General features: G+C 38.8%; 1 protein-coding gene across 1 annotated transcript in view; it reads left to right on the plus strand.

Annotated features, from left to right (window-relative positions):
* The window catches only part of TM4SF18 (transmembrane 4 L six family member 18), a 33,079-nt gene extending 14,458 nt beyond the window's left edge, over nucleotides 1-18,621 (plus strand). The window contains exons 4-6 of the mRNA XM_082394498.1: nucleotides 11,820-11,962; nucleotides 15,643-15,823; nucleotides 16,591-18,621. Coding sequence (XP_082250624.1) covers nucleotides 11,820-11,962; nucleotides 15,643-15,823; nucleotides 16,591-16,605 — 339 coding nt within the window. The 3' untranslated portion in view covers nucleotides 16,606-18,621. The remainder of the gene's footprint in view (nucleotides 1-11,819; nucleotides 11,963-15,642; nucleotides 15,824-16,590) is intronic.
* The last annotated feature ends 8,149 nt before the right edge of the window (nucleotides 18,622-26,770 follow it).

The raw sequence follows: 26,770 nt of genomic DNA on the forward strand, positions 1-26,770 counted from the left end.
GCAATTACATTTAAATATGCAGCCAAGATGGTATGGCTTACTTTCTTTGACTGTTGCTTTTGGAAGATTGAATTAGTTGTTTAATTCACCATTGTGCCCCTAGTGGGGAAGAATTAGAAGACCAAAATACTCTCCCTCTGTGTGTGTGTGTGTGTGTGTGTGTGTGTGTGTCTACTTTCTTAACCAATTGAATCAAACATCCCCCAGTAACTGCTGGTATTATGCTACAGAAAAGCTTTCAAAATGGTCTAGGTGAAGCAATGGATTCAGGTAAATTTTAATCTATGTACTCAGGGAATTTCTAGAAAAGAAATGTTTGTACCATTAAGTATCTAATAAAAATCCATGTGTTCAATTTGCCTTAACTCATTATTAGCATCTCCAGCACGAATGGATGCTAGAAATAGTGTAGAGTCTGGACACTGTCTTATAATCAACATTGGATGAGATGACTGGCATCTCAGTGGGAAGAGCAGGAGGAAGGGAGAGAGGATTCCCTGGATTTTCTGCTTGGTTCTTTCAAAGTATGCTCTAGGATAGGGGTCCTAACTGATATGCCCCCAGATGCCAAATACCTGATGGCAGTGAAATATGTAGACATTAGAGCAAATTTTCTATTTAAGGAAGAGAGGGAGCTGCTACTCAGGTCCAGCCAATTGCTACCACTACAATATTGGGCAATAATTCTCAATTTTCAATAGGAAGTAGAAATATGGAGTTTTAAGTAAAACTTCACAATTATAAAATGTTGGCAATTAATTCTCATTTAAACTAAATAAAACACATCTTGCCGGCCAAATTTCAGTCTGCACCAGTTTGTAACTTCTGAAGCTCTAGAATGGAAATTTAGTTCACCTAAGATTCATTTTGTAGAGGAGAAAAAAAAGTTTTCCTCAACCCTCTTTGGGTCCCTGCTTGGGTCTGAAAATTAATCTGATGACAGGTTAACATGAGAAAAGCATACAAATTTTATTGAATTTTTACACGTACATGTGCGATTTCACAAGAGAATGAAGACCCGAAGATGTGACTAGAGCAGGAAGCATCTAAACTTCTTAGATAAAGAAATAATAACTTTGTGAAGAAATGACAAGACAGAGAGATTTGGGTTAGGGATAGCAAAAGGTGAAGAAGTAACTAGGAAGATAAGGTTTAGTTAAGCAAGGTTTATTTGTACAGAGTTCTTGGCCCCAAATTTTAGTCTCTGATAATAAGAATGTCTTCCTTCCTCCTGGTACAGGGAGGGTATCTTTCACATGAGAGTTTTATGACCTGTTTCAGAGAAGAAGGGTGAGAAGGTGGGGAAGGTCAGAGTGAACTTCCTGCTTCTGCCATTTCCTCAAACCCCTTCAGCTTAAGATATTAATATGCCAAGGTGCTGTATTTTGGGGTAGTGTGTCTTAAACCCCATCGTTCTTCTGTCTGAAACTTCCCTCAAGAAGTTTCACAGTCCAGAAACTGAAGGAGTAGATTGTCCCATAACCCAAAGAACCAGTCCCTCATCCCAGGACATTTGCATGAAAACAAACAAACAAACAAACAAAAACAAGTTAATGGTTAGAACAAACTATAAACTCAGTTTTTGAGTCTAGAGGGCAGCCAGTTGAGAAGATTTCTAGATGTTGGAACTCCAAGCATCTTCAGATGGAGTGAGAACAGGAAAAGGTAATCTGACACTTCCCTGGTTCATAGTTTGAATGTCTCTGGGGATGTCATCAGGTGTTCTGGTGAACTCTCTGAGAGACCTACACAGCGACAGGCACAAAGATTGTCTAATATGAGCTATGGTGGTGCTTTCTCTGAAGTTTATATAAAGTTGTCCAGCTTTAACTTTGTCCAGTTTCGGGAAAAGGGAAGTTTTAGTTCTCAATGATTCCAAATCAGAAGGATGGGAGAAAAACTGGAAACATTAATTTGGGGAATTGTAGCCAGATATTGGAAGAAACTAAAAGAATTTAGGACTCAGTCCAGTGTATAGGTAGATAACAAAAACTCAAAGACAATGAATAGGACTGGAATCTGATACCCATGAGGGTGTGTTATGACTTTCCAATGAAACATATTTTTTTCTCTACAGTCACCCTCATTTCTATCAGAAATAACCAAAGTAAGACTAATTTGTTTGTGAAATAAATCTAGTCTCATTAAACTTGGCCTGATTATTTACATAAGTGCAGCAAGAATAGTGATGACCATATAGTCTCTTTTACTGTCTACTTTGCTGGAACTTTTCATAAAGAAGCTCAGATCAGACTTTAAAATCCTCTCCAGGCTAAGAAGACAAGCCAAGAACTTGCCATCAGACTTTGTATAAAATTCCTATAGATTTGGGTTAATTTCTCTCTTCTTTAGGTCCCCCCAAAATCCTGAGATTTCTGGGCCTGCCAGGAAGTGACTTTCCTTACTCACCTGGTAAAGCTGCTGGAAACCCTGTAAACAAGGTACCAGGCCACTTTTTCCAAGGAACTTCATTGGCTCCATAAAGTCAACCTTAGATCCTTAAAGTTGTCTGGTCATATCTGATTCTATGAACATTCTCAAATATGACATTCTAGTCAAAGCCTTGGTAATATAACCAATGTTTCCAATTGTGTCCTGATGCAAGGAGAACAGATTCTTATTGAACTTATGCAAATAATTATATTTCCATAAATACAAGAAAAACCACTAAGGGTTTTCAAATTTTGGAGGGATCAAGTAGGGAGAAAAAGTAATTGTTTCATCTTTGTTCATAAAGGTATGCTTTACAAAATTGCTCTAAGTCATAGATAGCTGAAGAGAAAAAACAGTTTCCTTAAATATGGAAAGCAAAATATTAAGGAACCAGCAAAGTTTTAAAGAGAAAGTAATAAAGAATTATAACTCATCAGTTTATTCAGTCCCATGTAATTAATTTTTCTTCTGCTTGGTTTTGTGTTAGCCATTTTATGAATCCATCAGTTTCTCCATTAGAGTTGTGGAAATTTTTCAGTTCAGTGATATGATCTTAATGTTATCAGAAACCTGTACTTGTTAGAGTTCTTTCCATGAATCACCTTTAAGACAAGCACTTCTGCAAAAGCATCAGGGTAAAACAATAACTCTCTGTAAATGACAAAAGACTTTTCAATTGCCCTGGTTAAACATCTGATGAGAGTTTATTATAATGCAAAAGACAATAAAATTTGGTTATTTCTGAGACATACAACATTTTAAGATAATAACTAGAATTATGACTGATAACGTTATACCAGGATATAGATTTCTAGAAATGCCATATAATTTCTGGAACACATATAATAACGTGTACCCATACAAATATAGCCTAAAAGGTTAAAAAATCACTTCTTATTTGACAAAGCTTCCCATATAATTTAACATATCAAGTAAACCTAATTAGTTTGGTATCGCTCTCTCTCTCCCTCTCTCTCTCTCTCTTAAAGGACAGAGAACAAATTACTGAGATGTTCCAGGGGCCCTCTGGAAAATCCCAAATTTAGTTTGAGGTCAAGAAGACTTCATTTAGAATTTAATTTGGGGGGAAATTTGCCAAAAATATCAAATAGGATCATGTCACTGTGAAACAATACATAGTGATCCATTTAACTCAAGTTAAACAATTTCAAAGGTAAATACAGAAAGTTACATAGTTGTAAAAAAAAAAAACTTGACTCTTTAAGACTCAGTTGTCTTAAGTAATCAAAGATGTGGTAAAAACAAACAATTCCCTGAAGCCCAGGGAATTATTCTGATACAACACAAAATCTTTGCTTTTTGGGTAGATTACCCAAAAGGTTAAAAGCCTTTCATGATTTCTTATCAAGTGGAGACCAATAGTCCAATAAAATTTGTCCTTTTAGGGGTGATAAGACCCAATTCTAGTTTTGCATCAGTGTACTTTTTTTTTTTTTTAAGCATCTTTATTGGAGTATAATTGCTTTACAATGGTGTGTTAGTTTCTGCTTTATAACAAAGTGAATCAGCTATACATATACATATATCCCCATATCTCCTCCCTCTTGTGTCTCCTTCCCACCCTCCCTATCCCACCCCTCTAGGTGGACACAAAGCACCAAGCTGATCTCCCTGTGCTATGCAGCTGCTTCCCACTAGGTATCTATTTTACATTTGGTAGTGTATATATATCCCTGCCACTCTCTCACTTTGTCCCAGTTTACCCTTCCCCCTCTCTATGTCAAGTCCATTCTCTACGTCTGCATTTTTATTCCTGTCTTGCCACTAGGTTCTTCAGAACCTTTTTTTTTTTTTTCTTTATCCATATATATGTGTTAGCTTACGGTATTTGTTTTTCTCTTTCTGACTTACTTCACTCTGCATCAGTGTACTTTTGATATTAAGTCCAGCTTGACCATGTAAGATTTCCTCTCTCTCTTTTCTCAGCTCTCTCTATTCATTCAATTTGTCCTTTTTTCTCTTTCTGAACAACCAACTTTTTTACTTCAGGAGAAAATTACTGTTTTCCCTTAACAAAAACACATCTCCATAATTCATACCTTTAACCAAAAGCACATTGTACTTTTCTTGCATACAGAGTCATTCCCTTATTACTTCTAGTAGCTTTAATTACATACATTAGAATTGTTAACTCTTAGAAATTTTAATTTCTAGTGAAAACTAGGAAGTAAGCAATTGTGAACTGTCTGTTACATATGAACATTCTGTTGATTGGAAAATTTATGAAGATATTATTCCATAATTTCTGGAAGTATACATTTCCTCATAGTACAATTTTTCAGTGTGGCACAAGACATGTTTACTAACAAATTCAAATATCTTTAGTTCCTCTATGATAGGAAGAAAAAAGTAGGTAAACTTATGTTCAGTATTTAATGTTTCAGTATCTTATCTTATTCATAAATGATCTAGATATCCAATGAATTTCTATCACTTAACTTAGTATAAATTTAAGGTTTCAAGTTAGCAAAAAGATTTTGGAAGCTTTTTTTCTTTTGCTGTATTTCTCACCTGTGACTCATTTATTTTTTTCACTGGAAGTTTGTACTTCTTAATCTCCCTCATCTGTTTGGTGAGGAAGTTATTTTAAAGTAGACATATTTTATAAAACATAATTATTGTTGAAAAGTTCATTTACAAACTTTTATCACACATTTATTTAATTCACTTGTTCTTAATTATGTTTAGATTACTCATGAACATTTTATGAGACACTAGACAAGGTTAGCTGTTATCTTGTTATTTTTCTGATTAACAAACTTTATAACATATATATATTAAACAAGCATAAACGTCATAGAAACAAAGAATCTAAAAATTAAACATATAGCTTCTCTCTTTTTTTAACTACTGTGCTTGGCAGACGTTAAACAATGTATTTTTAATGTATGTTTTATTTTTAGGTTGAATTTATGGTTTTTATCATCTTAAACATCTAGTAGAGATATGTTTTTTTCACTAGTAAACCTAGTTAGAAAAAAATCATATGACTGCATTATATTTAATGCTGACAACTCTAAAGTTATGCCTTTTTTTCCAACAATTTTAAAACTAGCTTTATTTACCAAAGATTATTCCACATCATGTGAATGAAGCTTTGAATTAGTTTTTATATTTCTGAGAGTTTTAGGAATACTTAATTTATGTGAGTGCTCATTTTTTTAAAATTTTATTTTATTATTATTTATTTATGGCTGTGTTGGGTCTTCGTTTCTGTGCGAGGGCTTTCTCTAGTTGCGGCAAGCGGGGGCCACTCTTCATCGCGGTGCACGGGCCTCTCACTATCGCGGCCTCTCTTGTTGCGGAGCACAGGCTCCAGACGCGCAGGCTCAGTAGTTGTGGCTCACGGGCCCAGTTGCTCCGCGGCATGTGGGATCTTCCCAGACCAGGGCTCGAACCCATGTACCCTGCATTGGCAGGCATATTCTCAACAACTGCGCCACCAGGGAAGCCCTGTGAGTGCTCATTTTTATCTACACTAATTTGAATAGAACTCCTTTGAGAGATTTGATAAATTAATTTGGTAATAACATTGGGAGATAGGAAAATATCTCACATCTATAACATACATATACTGACACAAATAAACATATAGACAGATGCAAACAGAGATCTTATAGCTTTTGTTTTTAAATTTTAACCATGTGTCAGGTACATTAATACAAAACTCATTAGTTTATAGAAGAATCCAAATTGGCAGATAGAACAAATTATGGTTTTCCATTCATATGGCTAAACCTTTTTACTGATATTTATGGAGATGACTTTTAAGATTTGTATCTGCCCTTGACAAGTAAACTTATGGAGGCTGTGGACTAGATTTTGAGTAAGGAAGCTTTTATAGTTCTTTTTTTTTTTTTCAAAGCCTCTTTTCCTTTTTTTCCCCTCAGTCTCAGGTGGTTGTGAACAGTGTTTTAGCTACCTCCTGGGATGTTTACATTTCAAAAACATGGTAAGAGTTACATCTCTGAGGGACAGAGAAAAGATATAGGTTTTCTCTTAGCTGGAGTTTTAGGACATATTTTTCTATTATCAGAAGTCTAGGGTAATTACTACTTAAATGTTTTCGTCTTTTTCTTGAATGCAGGACAGTTCTGTTTCCAACATCCTGATCTTTTACAGTATCTGCCAACATTTTGTGTTAATATCAATAGAAGAGGTTTGGGGATTGGTAAGGTTTAGTGCACTTTTGATTTTACAGCTGCATTTATGGTTTCGTAAAGCCTCAATTCATAAGACAAGGACAGCTGTATTTTAATTCCTCAAAGATTTGGTTTGCAGCCTGAATGATATCAAGGGGCTGACCTGCCTATCCGACTACATTACCTTCAAGTTGCTTCCTTATATCAGGTGGAAGATTTCCAACTAAGATGGAAATGGAAAGATTTCTATGTTCTAGATTTAGAGCTGTGTGTCTTTGGAATGTTTTCATAAATCATTCCACAAAGCCTTCTCATGTTTTCTTTTCCTGTGAGTACAGAGCTCTATTTCTGCTTAGGAGAGGAGGCCTTCACAAAAAATATTCCTATCAGGCTCTGAATATCAACCTCAAATTCTGTCAACTTCTGACCATAAAGCTCTTTAGGAAAAAAAAAAAAGTTTCAAATATTTAAACCAAAGGTATACTTTATCAAGTGACTCAAAACCAATACTTAACCATGGATGAAGAGGTGTCCCCAAAGAGGGTGCAAGAGATGCAGCTTTCTGAAGATCCAAAACCACTTCCAGAGATAACTGTTGGGCTGCACTCTACTGTGTTTGTCCAGCTGTGTTTGTCCAGCTTCAAGACTAAAGAAAGAGCCTGGAGTCAACAACAGAGACATCAATGGTTTAATGGATGGGGAGCTTATGCGTCTGAAGCAAGGTCCTGGAGCGACACCCCACTGTGTGCAACGGATGGAGGGCAGGATGTGGTGGCAGTCTTTGCTCGTGGGGGGGGGCGGTGTAGATTGCCAACTATAGGGGGAATTATGTCAGGTTGGCTCATCAGTTTCCAGGGAAACCAGCAGAGGGGCACGCCCTTCACTGCCTCTTTGATAAGAACAGTCTTTAAGTGGGGGCTGGGGCAAGTACGTAGGAAGGTCAGTCTTGTGTGTAGGGAGTAGGTGAAGCAGGCACTGGTGAGCAGGGAATGCACAGAGAGCAAAAGAGCAACCGTCTTGAGTGGCCTGACCATACAGTAGCCAAAAGAAAGGAAACTTGGACAACCGCTCCGCAGAACTGGTAACAGTCGAGAGAATACTAGCCACAAATGGGGCTCAGCTACATTTCTGTACCGCCATGCTGGGGAAGCTTGCCCTCTGACACTTGGCTGCCTGCAAAAGCAAGACCTGACACTTGCATGCCCTGATGGGCAGAAAGCCAAGCCAAATTCTCAGGACACAAAACAAGAGACAAACAGGAAAGCAATAGCCGTCCCTGGGAGGGAAAAGATCGATAACCAGTGGGTACCCCGAAACCAAGTTGGAATCAGAATCACAATCTCAAGAACTAATTCTTGCAAATGTTTTTCTCCTGCCAATCTGAATCTGGAAAGGAGAGGACCCTTATCTCCTTCACCCGACTGGTCTCCCCAGGCAGAGATTGAAGAGATAACTTGGCAAGAATTCTTCTGCCAGCTTTTGTCAGAGGTCTAGGATCTCTGACTGCAGTTTCCAGATTGAGCAAGGTGTTCCCCAGGAGATGGCGCCCCACGGTGGGTCCCAGAAACTGTAGGGGAGAAAAAAGTTTTCCTCAACCTTTTTAGAGTCCCTAACTGGGTCTGAAAATTAAACTGACAAAGACAGGTTGAGAAAAGCATACAAATTTTATTGAATTTTTCCATGTACACAGGAGTCTTCACAAAAGAATGAAGACCCGAAGATGTGACCAGAGCAGGAAGTTTCTACACCTTTTAGACAAAGAAACAACAATAAATTTGTAAAGAATTGGCAAGTCAGAGGGGTTTGGACTAGGAGTACTAAATGGTGAAGAAGTAACTAGGAAGGTAAGGTTTAGCTTAACAAGGTTTGTTTACACAGATTTCTTGGCCCCAAATTTCCAGTCTCTGGTAGTAAGAATGTCTTCCTTCCTCCAGGTGCAGGAAGGGTATGTTTCACATGGGAGTTCTTTGACCTGTTTCAGGGAAGAAGGGTGAGAAGGTGGGGGAGGTCAGAGTGAACTTCCTGCTTCTGCCATTTCCTCAAACCCCTTCGGTTTAAGATATTAATATGCCAAGATGCCATATTTTGGAGCAGCATGACCTGAACCCCATGAACTTCTTGGTTGCTATCCATTCCTCTGTGGTGTCACATCTTCTGCCAACATTCTGTGGGTTGTTATCCCTGGAAAACAAATACTGGCCAAATAAGGGCACTTGAAATAATAGATAATATTTTGATTATGCTTTTCACTTTTCAAATAATTTTTATATGCATTGTATCCTTTAATTTTTGAAACAGCCCTATTATGTAGGCGCTGTAACCATCTACATCATCTACATTTTATGGACAATGAAACTGTGACTCAGAGAGATTCTTATTCCCACTTTATTTTGAGGCTTACTTCAATTGTGCAATTGTATCCACTCATTAGATTGTAATTTATACATGTATACATATATACATATTATGCTATGGTTGCAAATTCACCAAATGAAGAAATTCTTCACTGATCTTTCCAGCGAACTGCTTAAGGCCATTTGGTAAATAAGGAGCTCAATCTTTTGAAAACGTCCTTCTTCCTTTTTCAAAGATGGCATTGGCGAATAGGTAAATATTTTTTACAAAGTATAACTAACAGAAATCTACTGTAAAAAAAACCTATTTATCTCATTCCATGACAAGGCAAAACTCTATTACAATCAATATGAGAAACATAACTTGAAAGAGCTTTCCATCATATGTGAAGTTGCCAATGAATTACTAGTATCAAATAGGAAAAAAGCATAATTGTTCTTTCCTTCTTTGTGTTTTTAAAATACTTTTTTTCTGATTTTCCATAATGATCATGTATTGATGTTACATTTATAAAATAACTCCAAGCAAAGAAATATAATTTGATATAAACTTTGTTCCAAAAATTGCAGGTTTTTTGTTCTTTTTCTGGTCTCAGCTTTTGAATTTATCAACTGGCTACTACATGTTTCTGTTTGGCCATCCTACTCTCACTTGAAATCAACATTTTAAAAACTAAATTAACTTTTCTCCCAAACAATACTGCTTTTCTTGACATCCCTATTTCTGTCTCCTTTTCACTCAAGTCCCAAACTCTGGAATTTTTTACAGCCCATTTCCAGCTACTCATTTCCTCCTCAATGTCTTTTTGTCCAGTGCATGTCTTTGTTGCCACAACTTGACGTTTTCTCCACATGGAATTCTTATTTGGGGGCTCTCTCACTTCTGGTTGGTATGTCACCACTGCCAGAGTAATTTTCCAAAATCATTTATTGGTTCATGTCACTTCCTTGCTCAAAAATTAATTCCGTGGCTTGTTAGAAAAACAGCTATTCCAGGTCTAAGGCAGCATAAATTCAAACTGATCTTGGGACATCTTGTGCGAGGAAGCAAGGAAGTGTTCAAAGAATGATAGGGGTACGTTGAAGGGTACAGGAATTGACTTGAAGGGATGTTCCCACTGGTCATATTTGAACCATTTGAGCATTGAAAGGAATAATAACAATTATGAGTTATAACATAATGAATTAGAATATCCGTGCATCCACAATAATACAGAAAGAGAGGGGCAGAGGAGAGAAACGGGAAATAGAAGTTCTTCTGTACGGAAAAATGATAACTTACAAATGCAGGAGAAATGAAAGAATTAGAGAAACAGTACATTACAACCGCTTATTGTGATAATCGGTGATCAGTGAATATGAAGATCGTCAGTAGATGCTAAATCCATCTGTTGAAATGTCTTTAGGGAACAAGATATGACACAGTCTCAAAGTATTACCTCACAAATTACTTCCTAACTGCAAAGTAGAAAATGTACATTTATAGATCTGAAGGGCACCACTTTAACCAAGAGATCAAATTTAGCATCATCAGTAACAGTGAGAGGCCCATAATGTACCCACACCAATCACATGTTCTTGCCAAAGTGTTTAATCCAAGTCCAATTGTGAGGAAACAATCAGAAAAGCCCTGAATGTGGGACTTTCTACAAGACAACTGGCTGGGATTCTTTAAAAACAATTTAATATCCTGAAAGAAAAAAGGCAGCAAGACTACTGTAGATTAAAGGAAACTAAAGAGATGTAACCTTGTGCATAAACCTTCATTGGATCCTGTACAAAAAAGGGAAAACAATTGTAGAATAATAGAATATCTTTATTCTTAGGACATAAGCGCTGGTGCGTTTAGGGGTGAGATATCCCAATGTCTGCAACCTACTTTCAAATGGTTAAGCAACAAAAATGTAAATAAATATATGTGTTTGTCGATGTACATATACATACCGAGAGAGAGGGAGAGAGAGCAAGCAAAAATGGTAAAATAGTCACAAAAGTTGGGTCTAAGAAAAAGGTACTATACTTTCAACTTTTTTGTAGATTTGAAAAAAAAGTTTTAATAAAAGGCTGTGGGAGAAAAATCCACTTACCCTGAAGGATGAAGTCCAGTCTCCTTGATCCAGCATCCAAGGCCACCTTCTGCCTGGATCTCCCAAGCTACACTCACGTTATAAGTGATATAAGGGCTGGATTGTGTCTTATCAACCCTGCTTTCTCAGTTTTAGCACCATGCCAAGCTTCTCCCCTCTACTCATCTGTAGGAATCCCTTTTAGATCAGATCAATCTACTTAGTCTCACAACTTGGCTTGTATGGATCTGTTGGTGAACATTGCTCATTCTTTCTACTCAAATGAAAATACCCTCCTCCCCATCAATCCCATCCTCACTTGAGTATAAACATGACCATCTAGGCTAACACATGATATTTCCCCACGTATTCCTGTGTGCGAACATATTCAAATATCATCTTCATAAGAGAAAAACAAGGATCATAGCTTTTGATTTTTAGAGAACCCACCCTACCTAGAAAGTAACATGTCTTCAATAAAGAAGTATAGCTTGATTGATCACATCCTTTCATTGCATTTATGTATGAGATGGTCATTATGTTGATATCAAAGCTCCAGAAAAAAAGGGGAGAAATTTAGTAAATTTACTAATTTTCTCTATGGAATGCCAAAGAAAAAAATCATTTAAAAACTTATTTTTAAGATCAAGTGGGTTTGGATTAAATGTTTCCTTTTTTCCTGTGGACATTTGTCATTACACAGGCTGCAGTAGGCTTGGATGAGTAGGGGAAGTTACCTATCTGATTCACAATATCCCCTTGTCTCATTCTATGGCACTAACCTCCTTCTATGTTTAATTTAGACACTGCTGTCGATGATCTTTTCTGCCCTTGGAATTGCTTTCTCTGGATACTGCCTGGTCATATCTGCTTTGGGCCTTCTTCAGGGCCCTTACTGCCGCACCCTTGATGGCTGGGAGTACGCCTTTGAAGGCACTGCAGGACGGTAAGGAATAATTCCCTGATTTGGGAGGAAGTCTGAAAGTCAGAAACACCTGGCTTCATGCTCATACTCATTTTCCATGATCACTTTGTGGTTCTGTGTGTCTACCTTAGTCCAGAATGTTCCTAACAGTTTACTAATGTCCAGACCAACTTGTTCCTACACAGAACTCTGTTTAGATATTTTTTTTCTCCAGTCTTTTAATGTCACATGCATTCACTATTTTAAGGCTGTCGTGGACATTTCCGAATGAAAGGCATGTTTCTGCCATACTGCAGAACAGGGCTTCGTCGTTATTGGGGTCTGGCAACTGCTGGAGCTTGGGGCTTGGGTGGCTCTGGGCAGTCAGTCTTGTTTTGTGGCCAGGCTGGGAGAGAATCACAGTGCCCTTGGATGGTGCCATCCGGAGCTATACCGTTAGGGGCCACACGGAGGTAGAACCAGGCAAGGTGAGCAGCCAAGTGAGATCCAGGGACATGAGTAGGTGCAGGAGTTTGTGGAAGGAGCCAAGAGCTTATCGAGCATGTACTGAAGAAGAGTCCAAGCGGTAGCCTTGCTCTAAAGGCTGGTAGTTCAGTCAAGTGTTGAGGGACCCAGTCCTAGATCACAGAATGCCTCACACTGGCATTGTGCTGGCTCATGGGCCTACCAGCTCAGGAGGGAGCAGGGCCCAGACAGAGATACAAGAAGATCTACTCAATCTCTCCCTGTCTTGTGCTGCACAGACAATTCCAATGGAATAAAATGAGGGAGTGTCGGTACCATCCCCTGGGGAAGTTACACTTTCTTCTCAACTCCCCATGGCTGGCTCTATTGTTCAAAGCCCACATCCATTTGAGGTTTTACCTGCTCACCTCAGCCTGCACAGCGCAACTGCTTCTGTGCCCATAGCTGCCTTTCTTCTAAAGTGTCCACGAGGTACCCCATGCTGTGAGCAGAGCTCTCCCTCAGGTCAGGAGAACCTAGAAAATTACTTCGGGTCTTTCTGAACACTTGGAGGAGACACTCCTTTGGGATTGAAAGGGCTCAGGAAAGGGGACCCTAATGTAGAAAGTCCCACTGGGTACAAAGGGTTGTTCTTTATGCCACCAGCCCCTGAAATTTTCCCCACCCCCAAAACAAGTAAGCCTCCAATTTCAATGCAGGAATCTCAGGCTGCCCACATGCCTCTGCATTCCTCCTTTAAAGTTGCCCTTGATATTTGTATTCACCTGATTCCAGCTCTATAAAAGTGTTTAGAGGTGAAAAATTGGAGGCCATGAAGGGAAGCTAAGTTTCTGGGCCCCTAAAGAAGTTTCCAAGGCTTGGTGAATGCAAGGTGGAACAGCTGTTAATGTTGAACAAATCAGCTGAAAGTTGCCCAAATCACCTCTTCATACGTACATTTATTCAACAAATATTTATTAATCGCCTACTATGTCCCTGCCTTGGATTAGTTGCTAGACAATCAAAGATAAATGACACAGGTTCACTTCCTTCTGGAAACTCACGCAGATCTGACAGAACATTCTGCTGAGATGGAAGCCTTAGAATGAACATTGCCCTTTAAAGCACAGAGCTTCAGTGCTTGTAGATCTGGGTTGAAGTCTCCCATCTCCTACTTACAAACTGTATGGTCTTAGACAAATATCTGGATATCTCTGAGCCTCTGTAAACTGGAGACAATAATCATTCCTACCTCACAGAACTGAAAATTAAACAGAAGTAAAGCACAGCTTAGATTTAATAAATTCTCGACATGTCAGATTTTATTATTAAAATCATTACTTTGCATAACCTTCTATACCCCATGTTGGTCTTCCATCTGCCAAGTGGACAGCAAGTTCAGCCATTAAGTTCAGCCACTGGCATGGTGACCAGCGAGGATCCCGAATCAGTTTCATTCAACAAGCATTTGTTGATCTTTGCAATGCCCCAGGCACTGCCTTAGGCCTTAGACATGGCCATTCAGAGATGCATAAATCACAACAGTTTCTCACAGTACACTGTGTAGCGAGGAACTAGATATACAGATATAGCTATAGACAGAACTATAACATAACGAAGTACATGTTGTGTTAGGACGGTATATAGAAATTGCGGAGAGAATGAGTATCAGGGCAAATTTCTCTACTCCTTCCAGACCTTGCTAGTGCACTTATGACTCATTCTGTTTATACAAGAAGAATAAATAGGACCGTATCCTAGGAGAAAAAGAGAAATCCTGCAAGGCATCTTGCTTTAAAGTGTTGGATGATCTGTGCAGAGTATATACTGGGAACAGTCTAGAGTAAGGATCTTGAAGGGATTAGCTTCCCTGGTGACTGAGGCTGAGTTAGGAGTAGGAGGGTGTATGAAGTGGGTCTAGGGAAATGATAACAGGAAATTACATCTATATTGTGCTTTATAGGTTCCAAAGCATTTTTACATATGTCTCATCAAATATTCACAATAACCCTAGGGTTAGATATTTTATACCCATTGTCCAGATCAAAGAGGTAAAGTCCCTGGCCCAAGATCCTACAGATCCAGGAGTTCTGACTCCATATTCAGTGCTGTTTACCCCTTGAGACCTAAGGTCCATTAGCAATACCAAGAAATTCTCAGAGTGCCTCTCAATGTCCCAGAGCATAGAGAATAAGAAATTAAAAAGGGAGGAAATAGAGAGTTAAGGACCACTTGGCTGGCACCAAGGTTGCTTGAAATGCTGTTTTGAAAAAAGGCATCTTGCTATTAACAAGATATTTACAAACAGCTCTGCCTTGTAGCTGGGCTTGATTGTTTTTGTTTGGGGGATTTCTTGGTTTTTGTTTTTTTTTTTTTTTTTGAGGAGACCAGTTTTTAATTTCGTTCAACAAAGAGAGTGTCACTCTTGGAGAAATGCTAATGGCCATAGCTGACCTGGAAGTGGGCAAAAGACAGGATAATTCAGCATGGTTTTAAGACTATCTTAAAAGTGGAGGTAGTTTAATTCTCAAAATCCTGTGCTACGCTAGACTGATTGAACCATTCAGTCTTTTGTTTTTCCACCTCATAATCTCAATTTTTTTAAGAGCTGCAGAACACACAGTGGACCCCAGACCAGCAGCATCAACATCACCTGGGAACATAGAAACCCAAAGTCTCCACCCCATCCAGACCTTCTGAATCTGAAACTCTAGGCTGGGACCCAGCAATCTGCATTTTCACAAGCTTTCCAGATAACCTTGATGTATGCTCAAATTTGAGAACCATTGTTCTAAAAGGCTTTGGGACAGAGTCTAAGAATAATAGCATCATTTCTCTTTGCTCTTTTACCACCTGTGTGATTTTATATCCAGTGCTAGCTCAGCCCTGTCCCTGACAGCCTAGGCTAACTTTGGACTCCTAGGAAATGGTCAATCTCTACCTCTCTTGGTATTGACATGTGCGGCCTTTCATTGCTGTTGAACTCTTCAGTATGCATCTTGCCTCCTAAGTGAATTAGAATTGTCTGAGGCAGGCACCATGTTCATAATAAGCATAGCCCTGTGCTATGCACACTACGTGTTCAATTATGTATCTGAATAATTTTATATATTAACTCACATTTAATAATATTGTTTTTTAATCATATATCAGTATCTTAATTTCCCAAACATATGAAAACCTGTAGCCTTCTTCCTTGGACCAAGTCTTTAGGCTTGGCCATGCATCATGTTGACCATTTCCTTCCTCTCTCTCAGTTTCCTTACAGATTCTAGCGTATGGATTCAGTGCCTGGAACCAGCACATGTAGTGGAGTGGAACATCATCTTATTTTCTATTCTCATAGCTCTCAGTGGGCTTCAAGTGATTGTCTGCCTCATCAGAGTAGCCATTCAGTTGTCCAAGATACTGTGTGGAACCTATTCAGTCATCATCCAGGTAACAGAACCCCACTGGCACCTGTACCTCCTCCATTTTACCCCCACTGTCCAGGATTCAATGGATCTTGTTGGAAGGATTTTAGAATTCCATCATTTTCTTTCCATTCCTACCGCCCGCATCTTTACTCAACCTCTAATACCTCAATTTTTTCTAATATTCCAATGTGTCTGTTGGCTTATCTAAATGGATTGAATCGATGGAATAACTATAAAATCACATTCCATGTTGTATGGTGAAAACACCACAGGTGTTTTAAATGAGCAATGTTTCTATGTAGAAATAACTCAAAGCTCAAAGAAATCTTACCATTTATTGAGAATGTCCCTGTTCATAAAATAGTCGAAGGCTCAAAACCTAATCCCAGTGATATAATTTCTCTTTTGAAGGCTGCTACATTCAAATAATCCTTCTTTATATTGGGTCATTAGTGAGTGGTTTTGAAGAAGAGAAATATGTCTTTATCCTATTGAAACTACTTGGGTTTCATCTGCTAAAATATTAACGTTAATTTAATTATGGTGGAAACTGCTAAACTTATGCAGCAAGTCCAGAGTAAAGAGAAATCACTAATGAGACATCTTGCATCTTGTTTAACAACATATAATGTATAATACCTTTCCTAGTAGTTTCAAATAGATATTTTCCTATTCTAACATGTTTTGCATATAAACTATAAGTTTAAGTTGCTACTTGGATTATGGATTATTAATCAACTCAAGTTTACTCACTTTGTTTTTCTCTCTTTCTTTTTTTTTTTTTTATAGCCTGGAATCATTTGAATAAGAACAAGAATGTTCTTCTTTATCAAGATATGGTCATCTACCTGTGTCTATTGTATGGACTTGAGGGCCATATTCAGATGATGGCTTTTTTCTCCAGTTTGAGTTTATTGTCCTCATTGGAAGTGCCTTCCATGCTGTCCTTCCGTTTAGAATTTTTTTCTAAGCTATATGTGTCAGGATCTTCAGAAATGTTCATACCCTTTGATCAAATAAATCCAATTTCTATAATCTATACTATGAAAATAAATAAGAATACAAGATAAAGCTTTATGCAACTACATATATTTGAAAATTATTTAATATTCTGGAAAGTTAGAAATACACAGAAAGTCTAACTTTAGGGGAAGGATTAAATAAAACATGGTACATTAGTTGTAGTATTATGTAAAATGATGATTTAAAGATTATGAGTAGTACTATGTGAAAAAGCAGATTACAAATTTGTGTTTACAGTATAAGCGTAACTATCCAAAACAAACAAAACAAAACCAAATGACCAAAATACAGGATAAAAACTAAATCTAGATGGATTTACACAAAAATGTCAGCTGTGGTTGATTTGGGTCATAGGTGACCCTTCCTACTTGTCTATATTTTCCAAGTTTTCTTTATTATGTTTTACTATTAAAATACTTTTTTAAAAAATACATATTTTTCCTATTAAGAGGTTTGCTATTTTTCCAACCTTTAAAGGAATACACTTTTTCCAAATGTTTTCCAACATTGACTATCTGTAAACATCACAGAATAACACTTCAATCAATGTTCAGTGGGGAAAGCAGTGAGATAGATAAGCCACAAAATGTTGTACACAAATTTATATAATCTAATTGAGCTCTTGGCATTATTTTTTTACTCCTGGTGGTGAGTATGGTGAGCTACAAGAAGTAGACTTGAAATGAATGAGCAGTTGAGAACATGCTCAGTGGGTTATAGAAAGTGACCACTGACCAGTTGATACCTGTTTCATGGGGAGTTACCACTAAATATTTATTTTAAAAAAATTTTTAAAGTAAAACATTTATGAACTTTCTACTTATACTTGGCATGACCTTCTGGAGGACAGTAGTCATGTTTTATATTTTTCCATCATCCGTAGGGCCTAGCCCAAAGGGGACATAGGAGACACTCAATGTTGGACATTCATGCCAGGCTCTTCTGCTCCTCATGGCTGCTCTGCTGAGTACCTATCTCCATCATGGACCCATTGGGCCTTAACACTTCCACCACTTCCCCATTGCCCTCCTCCACGGACACTGTCAACATTGCTCTACCAACACCTGCCTGGCAGTGGTAGCCAGTAGTCTGGAGAATGCCTCTCTCCTTGGTGCCTGCTCAACCTACAGCCTCCTTTAAGATAGCTGCCCTGTCCACAGCCTTTGCTGAAGTGAGCATCTTGAAAGCAAGCCATGTTGGGTACCACATGACCCTCATGACCGGGACTTTTAGCTGACAGAACTGGGACCGGCACCCAAGCCATGGGCAACCTATTGTCACTCTAGTGGCCAATGATTTAGCCTAAAGTGAAACACTGTCCAAATGAGATTGGTGGTTATTCTTGCTTGAAAATTTGAATTATGAAACCAAAAATGAAGCAACACAGACATTGCTGCCAGGAAAACAATTAAAGGATGAGGAAGAAAGCCAGCATACAGAGAGTATCTGATTACTCTATCAAGCCCACAAGCTTGTCATATCCAGCATTTTCTTTCTCCAAAAGGTTCCTCAGTCCTCTTGTAAATGAAATTCTGGCAGGTCAACCCCACCAGTTTGTCATTAAGACTGTCTCCATTGTGTTTAGATTCATTATGGTACCATACATTGAGTGGACCATGAACGGATGTCAGCTGAATGACTCCACCACAGAACTGGAAACAACGTCTAACAACAGGGGCACAGTCAAATTCAGTACAGTATATCTATCAGTAAATCAAATATTAACACAGCCACCCAAATTTTGTATTTAAAGAGTATATGCTGATGATGCAATTTTAAGTAAAAACTGTATATAAATCTTTGTGTGCAGTGTGAACCCAAATTTTAAAATAACCATACAATTACATGTAGACGTGTATAAACATTCAGATACATAGAAAAATGACTGGAAAATACCTAAAGGTTAATAGTTAATAATTATCACCAAATGATGAGACTATGAGTTATATTTCTTGTCTTTACATTGTTCTATATTTTCGAATTTGCCTTGCATTACTTGAAGAATTAGAAAAAAAAATGTCATTTAAAAAGCAAGTATCCTCTAATCCTTTCTGTAAAATCCATTTAAGAACCTTAAAATAGGAAAGAACTGGACATGAAGCTATGTGTGTGATAGCCCTTTTCCTTACTTTTTTTAGAAGGTACTCTTTCCATTTTTTAAGTCTCAGATTGAATATTGCCAACTAATCCTAATTAAGAATGATTTCCATTTTGTTCATTTATGCTCTTTATTTATTATTTCTCTCTTATTTTCCTTGCTTCTTTCTCATTGTACTTTTCCTGACTTCTTAAATTGAAAGCCTAGCTTATTAATTTTTAACCTTTATTCTTTTCTTAAAATAAGCATTTACGACTATAGTGGTTCCCTCTCACTTGCTGGAGATACGGTCCAAGGCTCCCATTGAATGCCTGAAACCACCAGTAGTACTGAACCCTATACATACTATGTTTTTTCCTATACCTATAAACCTATGATAAAGTTTAATTTACAAATTAGGCACAGTAAGAGAATAACAACAATACTTAATAATAAAACAGAACAATTGGGCTTCCCTGGTGGTGCAGTGGTTGAGAATCTGCCTGCTAATGCAGGGGATATGGGTTCGAGCCCTGGTCTGGGAAGATCCCACATGCCGTGGAGCAACTAGGCCTGTGAGCCACAACTACTGAGCCTGCGCATCTGGAGCCTGTGCTCCGCAACAAGAGAGGCCACGATAGTGAGAGGCCCGCGCACCGTGATGAAGAGTGGCCCCCGCTTGCCGCAACTAGAGGAAGCCCTCGCACAGAAACAAAGACCCAACACAGCCATAAATAAATAAATAAATAAATAAATGTTTAAAAAAAAAAAAGAACAATTATAACAATATATTGTAATAAAAGTTTATGAATATGATCTCTCTCTCAAAATTTCTTATTGTTCTGTACACACCCTTCTTCTGCTGCTGCTTATGATAACATGAGATAATAAAATGACCACATGATGCAATGAGATGAATGATGAAGGGATTGTGATGTAGAGTTAGGCTACTATTGACCTTCTGACCCTATGTCAGAAGGAGGATCATCTGCTTCCGGTTATCATGGATCATTGGGCCATGATGATATTGATGATGATTGGATGTCAGGAGTGGACGATGTCAATGGCTGGGGGTCCCAGGCCGGACAGAGCAGGGCAGCATAAGATTTCATCACACTGCTCAGAAGGCGTGCAATTTAAAACTTATTTAATTGAATCTTGAATTTTCCACTTAATATTTTCCATTTAATATTTTCAGAACTCAGTTGAAATCACAGAAGGTGAAACCACAGACAAGGTGGGGACTAGTCTATGCATTTTTCTTTAAGTACTGCTTTGGCTGCATCTCACAAGTTTTGAAATGTTGTATTTAACTTGTTATTCAGTTATGAATATTTTCTACTTTTCTTTATGATTTATTTTTCAAGCTATGAATGTGCTTTAAAATTCCCAAATATATGAGTTTTTGTTATTTTTTTTAGATTTCCACTTTATATGTATTTTGATCACAGAATGTGGTATATATGATTCTGATACTATGAACATTTTTAAGACTTGTTTCATGACCAATATTTATAAGTGTTCTATGTACTTACAAATTATGTTTTCTTCAAATATTGGGTGTAGTATTCTACATGTGTCCATTACTTCAAGCTGTTAATTTTGTTGTTCATATGTTCAGTATCTTTTCTTTTTGGTTGTTTGCTTGATCTAGGGTTTCTATGAGGATTAAATGAGTATATTTATGTACACTAACTTATAATATCTATCTATCTATAATATATGTATGTTTACATAACATATAATATACATTTATATATAAATTTATATATTATATATATATATATATAAAGCAGTGTTTGGCATGGATAAGATTTATAAGTGGCCTAAACATAGTGGTTTAAAGATGTACTCTGGAGTCGGATTGCTCAGATTCAAATCTGGGCTCTGACTGATTAGCTGGTTGACCCTGGTCAAGTTTACTTAACCTCTCTGTGCCTCAGTTTCTGAATCTGTAAAACAGGAATAATAATAGAGTTGCTGTGAAGATTAAGTGAGTTAGTACATATAAAGCTCTTAGAACCATGGTGACTTAAACCTGAATCCAAGTGCAACTGGGGCAGATTTGAAATGGCTGGACTTGGAAATGCCACAAATACATCAGAAGGGAAAGAGGGTGGAAGAAAGTCACAGGGTCACAGGGACAGCACAGGCTCAGGAATTTGGGGAGAGAGAGCAGGCAAAAGTAAGAGGTTGCTAGGCTAGATAGAGTGAAGGAGAAACTAGCACTTCCTTTGATCACACACTCCGAGACTGTGAACATAATCGCCATCATACTCAGGTTCCTAAAACACCTGCCTCTGGCCAATACACTTCCATCCCACTGAAAAGCTACAAGGAATAGAGGCAATTCAAGGTTACTATTATGAAAAACACTACTTATATTCAGAAAGACTCCTGTCAGTTCTGCTTCCTGCTTTGTGAGATGAAAATGGGAATTAGGGATAAGATTCCAGTGCTTGCAGGAAACCAAGGCAAGGAGTCATGCTTGAGGGTGTGTAATGGGGCAGGTGGGGAGGATTCGCAAACCTGGCCACTCAAGTAAGAGCCAATCCATGCCTGACCCAAGGAACACAAGCAATACAAATTAAATGATTTTTCTGGGTTAATATGAAAACACGCACATGCATGCAAGTATGCACACATGCACACACACACACTTTCAATTTCATTCCTGCCTAAAATCACATTACATTTACAATAAAGTGTTTTGTTTTGTTTTTTTTAAAGACATAAACCAACAAATATGGGGAAATTAGGGGAGGAGACAACAGCAATAAAAGTTTGGAAGCTACAAAGCATATTGATGATATGTAACTGACAAAAACAACTCAAGAAACATGAAAATCCCAACTTATCACTGGAGGAAACTGAGAAAACCTGATTTACACCTTGGAATCTTCAAAAGACTCCCAAATGGATAGCACCAGATTCCTCTGGAACTGGGAGTAAAGGGAGACCTCTAAAATGAGAGGGATTGGGTGCATCTCTGTATCCCCTCTCCTCTCCATGCCACTGGGAAGGGACAGACATCTGAAAGTTTATTCTCTGGAAAGGGTAAAATAGAGGGTCTCTTAATTGGAGAGAACCAGATTCACCAAAGTTAGGTCTACTACATCAGAATCAAAGAGATTAAGTGACTGGTATATCCTGAATGATGAATGCTAAGGCACACCCACCTCCAAGCCCTCTTAACCCATTCAGCTCTCAGAACGCTAGCAGCCAGAATTTTACTTTCCAAGTTGGAGCCTCTTTCTAAGGAGTCTGGCCCGTGCAAGAGGAAAAATGTAGATACTTACTGTGGTAGGCTGAATTATACCCCTCCCCAAATGCCCATGTCCTAATCCTTACGCCTGTGAATATGTTACCTTGAAATGGACTTTGCAGATGTGATTAAATTAAGAATATTAAAATGGGGAGATTATCCTGGATGATGCAGATGCGTCCAGTGTAATCACAAGGGAGGCAAGAGTATCAGATTCAGAGAGAAGATGTAAGAACAGAAACGGAAATCAGAGAGAAGAGGATCTGCTACAGTGGTGGCTTTGAGGATGAAGGGAGGGGATCAATCAAGGAATGCAGGCAGCCTGTAGAAGCTGGAAAAGTCAAGGAAATGGATTCTTATCTAGAGCTCCCTGAAGGAATCCAGGCCTGCTGAAATCTTAATTTTAGTTCAGCGTCACTGATTTGGGACTTCTGCTCTCCAAAACTCTAAGACAGGAAATTTGTGTTTTATGTCTCTAAGCTTGTGGTTATTTGTCACAGTAGCAATAGGAAACTACTATAAATAATTTGAAATTCCTCAATAAATGGCTCACCCAGTTCACCCAGCAGTGAAGTTCAGAGCCAATAAGCCCTACACACACACACACACACACACACACACACACACACACACACACTCACACATACTCAATTCCAATCAGCTCTTTCTTCCATTCATTGCCATCACCAGATAGAAAGGGATCCCCAGATGCCTGATGAAAGCCTCCTACAGGAAAGATAGAGACCAAAACAAATTTAAATAAAGACCAATTTGGAGGAAACCAACTTGGAGAAAAGAAAGCTTAAAAAAAATAAAACAAATATCATTCATTCCTCAGAAAGATAAGAGAAGATTCTGTGTTCATGAAAAAAGAAGAGAAGGCTATTTAAAAAGAAACATTCATAGAACAAAAGAAGAACTCTTGGGAATTAGAAAGATAGCATAAACAAAAAAGTCAGTAGAAGATTTGGAAAATGAAGTCAAGGTGTTACTCAGACACTAGAGCAGAGAGAGTAAGATATATTTTTTTAATGGTGCTAAAACTAAGAAAAATAAAGAACCTGTCAGTCTGAGAAGTCCAATACTAAATAACAGGAATTTCTATAACAGAGAAAATGGAGGACAGAAATCATTATAATTCAAGAAAATTTCATGAAACTGAACAACATGAGTACCCAGATGGAAAGGTTATACCAAATGATGTTTAAAAACCCGCAACTGAAAGAGGATCGTCTATGTGCTTCCAGAGAAAAAAGAACAGGTCACATATAAAGTATAGGGAATCATATTGGCTTTAAGCTTCCAAACAGCTAAATTGGACAAAGACTATGGAGCGGTGCCTTTTAAATTCTGAAGGAAATTATTTCTATGATACATGATACTTTCTCATGAGTCAGTTCTCAAAAAACTCCCCCTTCCAAGAAGCTTCTGGAAAATGCACTCCACCAATGAAAGAATTCTTCTTCCTTCAAGAAGAGGAAGAAATAGAATTCAGGAAACAGAAGGTAGAACACAGGAGAGAGGTTAGGGGAATCCCTGGAAAGAAGGGCAGACTGTTCCAGAGCAACACCTGGTCGCCAGGTGTAGCGCAACCAGCTCACTGGAGCAGTGTGACCTGAGAGACAGAAATGCCCAGGGCAGTCACCAGCAAGGGCCCTGCTGCCAACGTACTATCCTTTTAATGTCAGGACAGCAAGCCTGGCTGCGATTTTTGTCTGTATTTGGTTTGGCTTAACCACGTGCTGATGCTGTTCCTTCCCTCCTTTCTGTTCTCCACTGTTTGGATCTCCTAAGGGCACTCACTTCACTCCTGAGAGCTGGAGGGGGGCCATGGAACCAGGCCGTGACCCGGAGACTTTCAGCTTACCTTTCTCCCAGGAACGTTCATCCAATAGTGGCACAGTCGCCTCTCTGAATACAGACTGGTTTATGCTCGCTATTATTTTTTCTTCAAAAATAAACAACAGGGGGGACTTGGCAGTCCAGTGGTTAAGACTTCACCTTCCAACGCAGGGGGTGCGGGTTCAATTCCTGGTCGGGGAGCTAAGATCCCACATGCCTTGTGGCCAAAAAACCAAAACATAAAACAGAAGCAATATTGTAACAAATTCAATAAAGATTTAAAAAATGGTCCACATCCCAAAAAAAAATCTTTAAAAAATAAAAAATAAATAAACAACAGGGACTTCCCTGATGGTCCAGTGGTTAAGACTTCCTCTTCCAATGCAGGGGGTGCAGGTTCGATCCCTGGTTGGGGAGCGAAGATCCCACATGCCTGGCGGCCAAAAATCCAAAACATAAAACAGAAGTAATATTGTAACAAATTCAATAAAGACTTTAAAAATGGTCCACATCAAAAAAAATCTTTAAAAGTTTTTTTAAAAAAAACCCAGCATATTTTTTAGGGATAGATACCCAGGTAAAATCTTAAAATGCTACAGAATAAAACAATTTACTTTCCAGGGGCTGAGCTGTGTTCACCAAGATAGATTCTAGTGTCACCCTGGCGGCTGGTTCCTGGATCTTTAACAATCAGTCGTGGATTTCATACAAAATGTTTTATTGAAAGTCTTGGGAAATTCTAGCTCAAGAAAACCCCCAAGCACAGCAACCCAGAGATTCACATTAATATTGAGGTCTTTATCTCATTCTCCAAAGTTTGTCAGCCAGCTTCTGTGTAACCCAGATCTGGTCCTGCAGTTCCCTCCGTGTGACCTTGGATGTTTGAGCTCTGGTGGTGGTAAAGTTCATAACTTGTCACTCTAGGCACTAAGGTTAATATATCTGAGCAATGCTAAAGGTGTTTAGAGAAATTTATTTTTATCTGGAGACCAACTTGGGGTCAAGCAACTTCTGGACTCCCCCTCCACCATTTTATCTTCAACGAGACTCTGGTTCTCTACTTGTAGAACCACTGCATCTAATGTAGGGATACAGCAGAAGGCACTGAATGGAAGTTGGAGCTCTGTTAGGCTGGGAGCTGAGGATTCCATTGTAGATGAAGAACACAGAACCCTGCTGATTGAGTACCACTGAGCTCTCTTGGCATCAGGGCATGAGGCCTCAAGGATCATAAAGTTATTACTGAAAGACCAGAAAAAAGGCCCTAGAAATAAGCCTGGGAAATGAGCAAGATGTGGGATTCTCTGCCTCAGGGATCAGGATGAGGTACACTGGCTGACCCTGCAGCTCTAGGGAATCCATCAGGTCTACCATGGTAGGAATCTCTAAAAGTACAGATGCTGCCTGTCATGGAGGGGTCTTTCATCAGCCTCTCTGAACTGGAAAATGAGGCTCCTTTTGGTGTTCTTGGATATGACAGAGCAACTTTCTGCTCTGCCTCTGAGCTCTGGGCTTCCTCTTCACCTACTCTAGCAGAGGCAGGTAGGCACAGCCCTAAGGGTAAGGGCAGAGAGGTTGACAGGAAACATTTGCAAGAATCCTAGAGGCAGTTCCTGGTGTCTTGGGTCAGCTTCTGCAATACCATAAAAAACCCTAAGGATGAGTTCTTTTGGACTGGATGTCTAAGAAGATAGCCAGGGGGAAGGACTGAGGCAGACTAAAAGAGTCCAGAGGCCCAGCTGAGGTTAACTGTCACTACTTACAGGTTTTTGGAGTTCAGTGATCAGAAATAGGGTTTGATCCCTTATTTTAATGAAAGATGAATAAATAATACTAAACTCATCTAGTGAAAGTATGTTTGGGGAATAAGATATGTATTCAATCTCAAAGCATCACCTTTGAAATTACTAATTAAAAAGGGGAGGGTTTCCCTGGTGGCGCAGTGGTTGAGAATCTGCCTGCCAATGCAGGGGACACGGGTTCGAGCCCTGGTCTGGGAAGATCCCACATGCCGCGGAGCAGCTAGGCCTGTGAGCCACAACTACTGAGCCTGTGTGTCTGGAGCCTGTGCTCCACAACAAGAGAGGCCACGATAGTGAGAGGCCCGCGCACCGCGATGAAGAGTGGCCCCCACTCGCCGCAACTAGAGAAAGCCCTCACACAGAAACGAAGACCCAAAACAGCCATAAATAAATAAATAAATAAATAAAAATTAAATTAAAAAAAAGAAGGGGGGAAAGATACCTTTCTAATGGCGAGATCTGGCAGGCATCACCTTCTTCAAATGACCAAATTGAGTATAGCAGACACGTCAGTGTCTCCTGCATTTCCCCTTGGTTCACCCAGTAGGGCTTCTACAGACAGTTCCAGGGCAGGCAGATGACTTTCTGCACCTCTCTACCGGAAGATGTTCTCCTGGTGAAGGAGAACACTTGCACAGCGCACAGGGCAGGCCAGAAGTACTTGGGGGTTAACACCCCATAATGACCTTCAACCAGTGAGAGTTGGTAGATAAATTCCATAACTTCCTTGCCTTTCATTAGGATAATTCTGAGGGGGAGTATTGTTCAGTCTCTCAAAAATCCACAGCCGGAATGAGCCCCAGTTGCCTAGAGCGTTAACTCACTCACTTATTGGCTTTTCCTCCTTTCCCTGTCTCACTTCCTTACTCTCTCACTGTGCTTCCTGGGGTCACATCTCAAATAAACTACTTGTACCCAAATTCTTATCTCAGGGTCTACTTTTAGGAGAGCCCAAACTAA

This window comes from Balaenoptera borealis (assembly GCF_965194805.1).
Source record: "Balaenoptera borealis genome assembly, chromosome: 5".
NCBI lineage: Eukaryota > Metazoa > Chordata > Mammalia > Artiodactyla > Balaenopteridae > Balaenoptera > Balaenoptera borealis.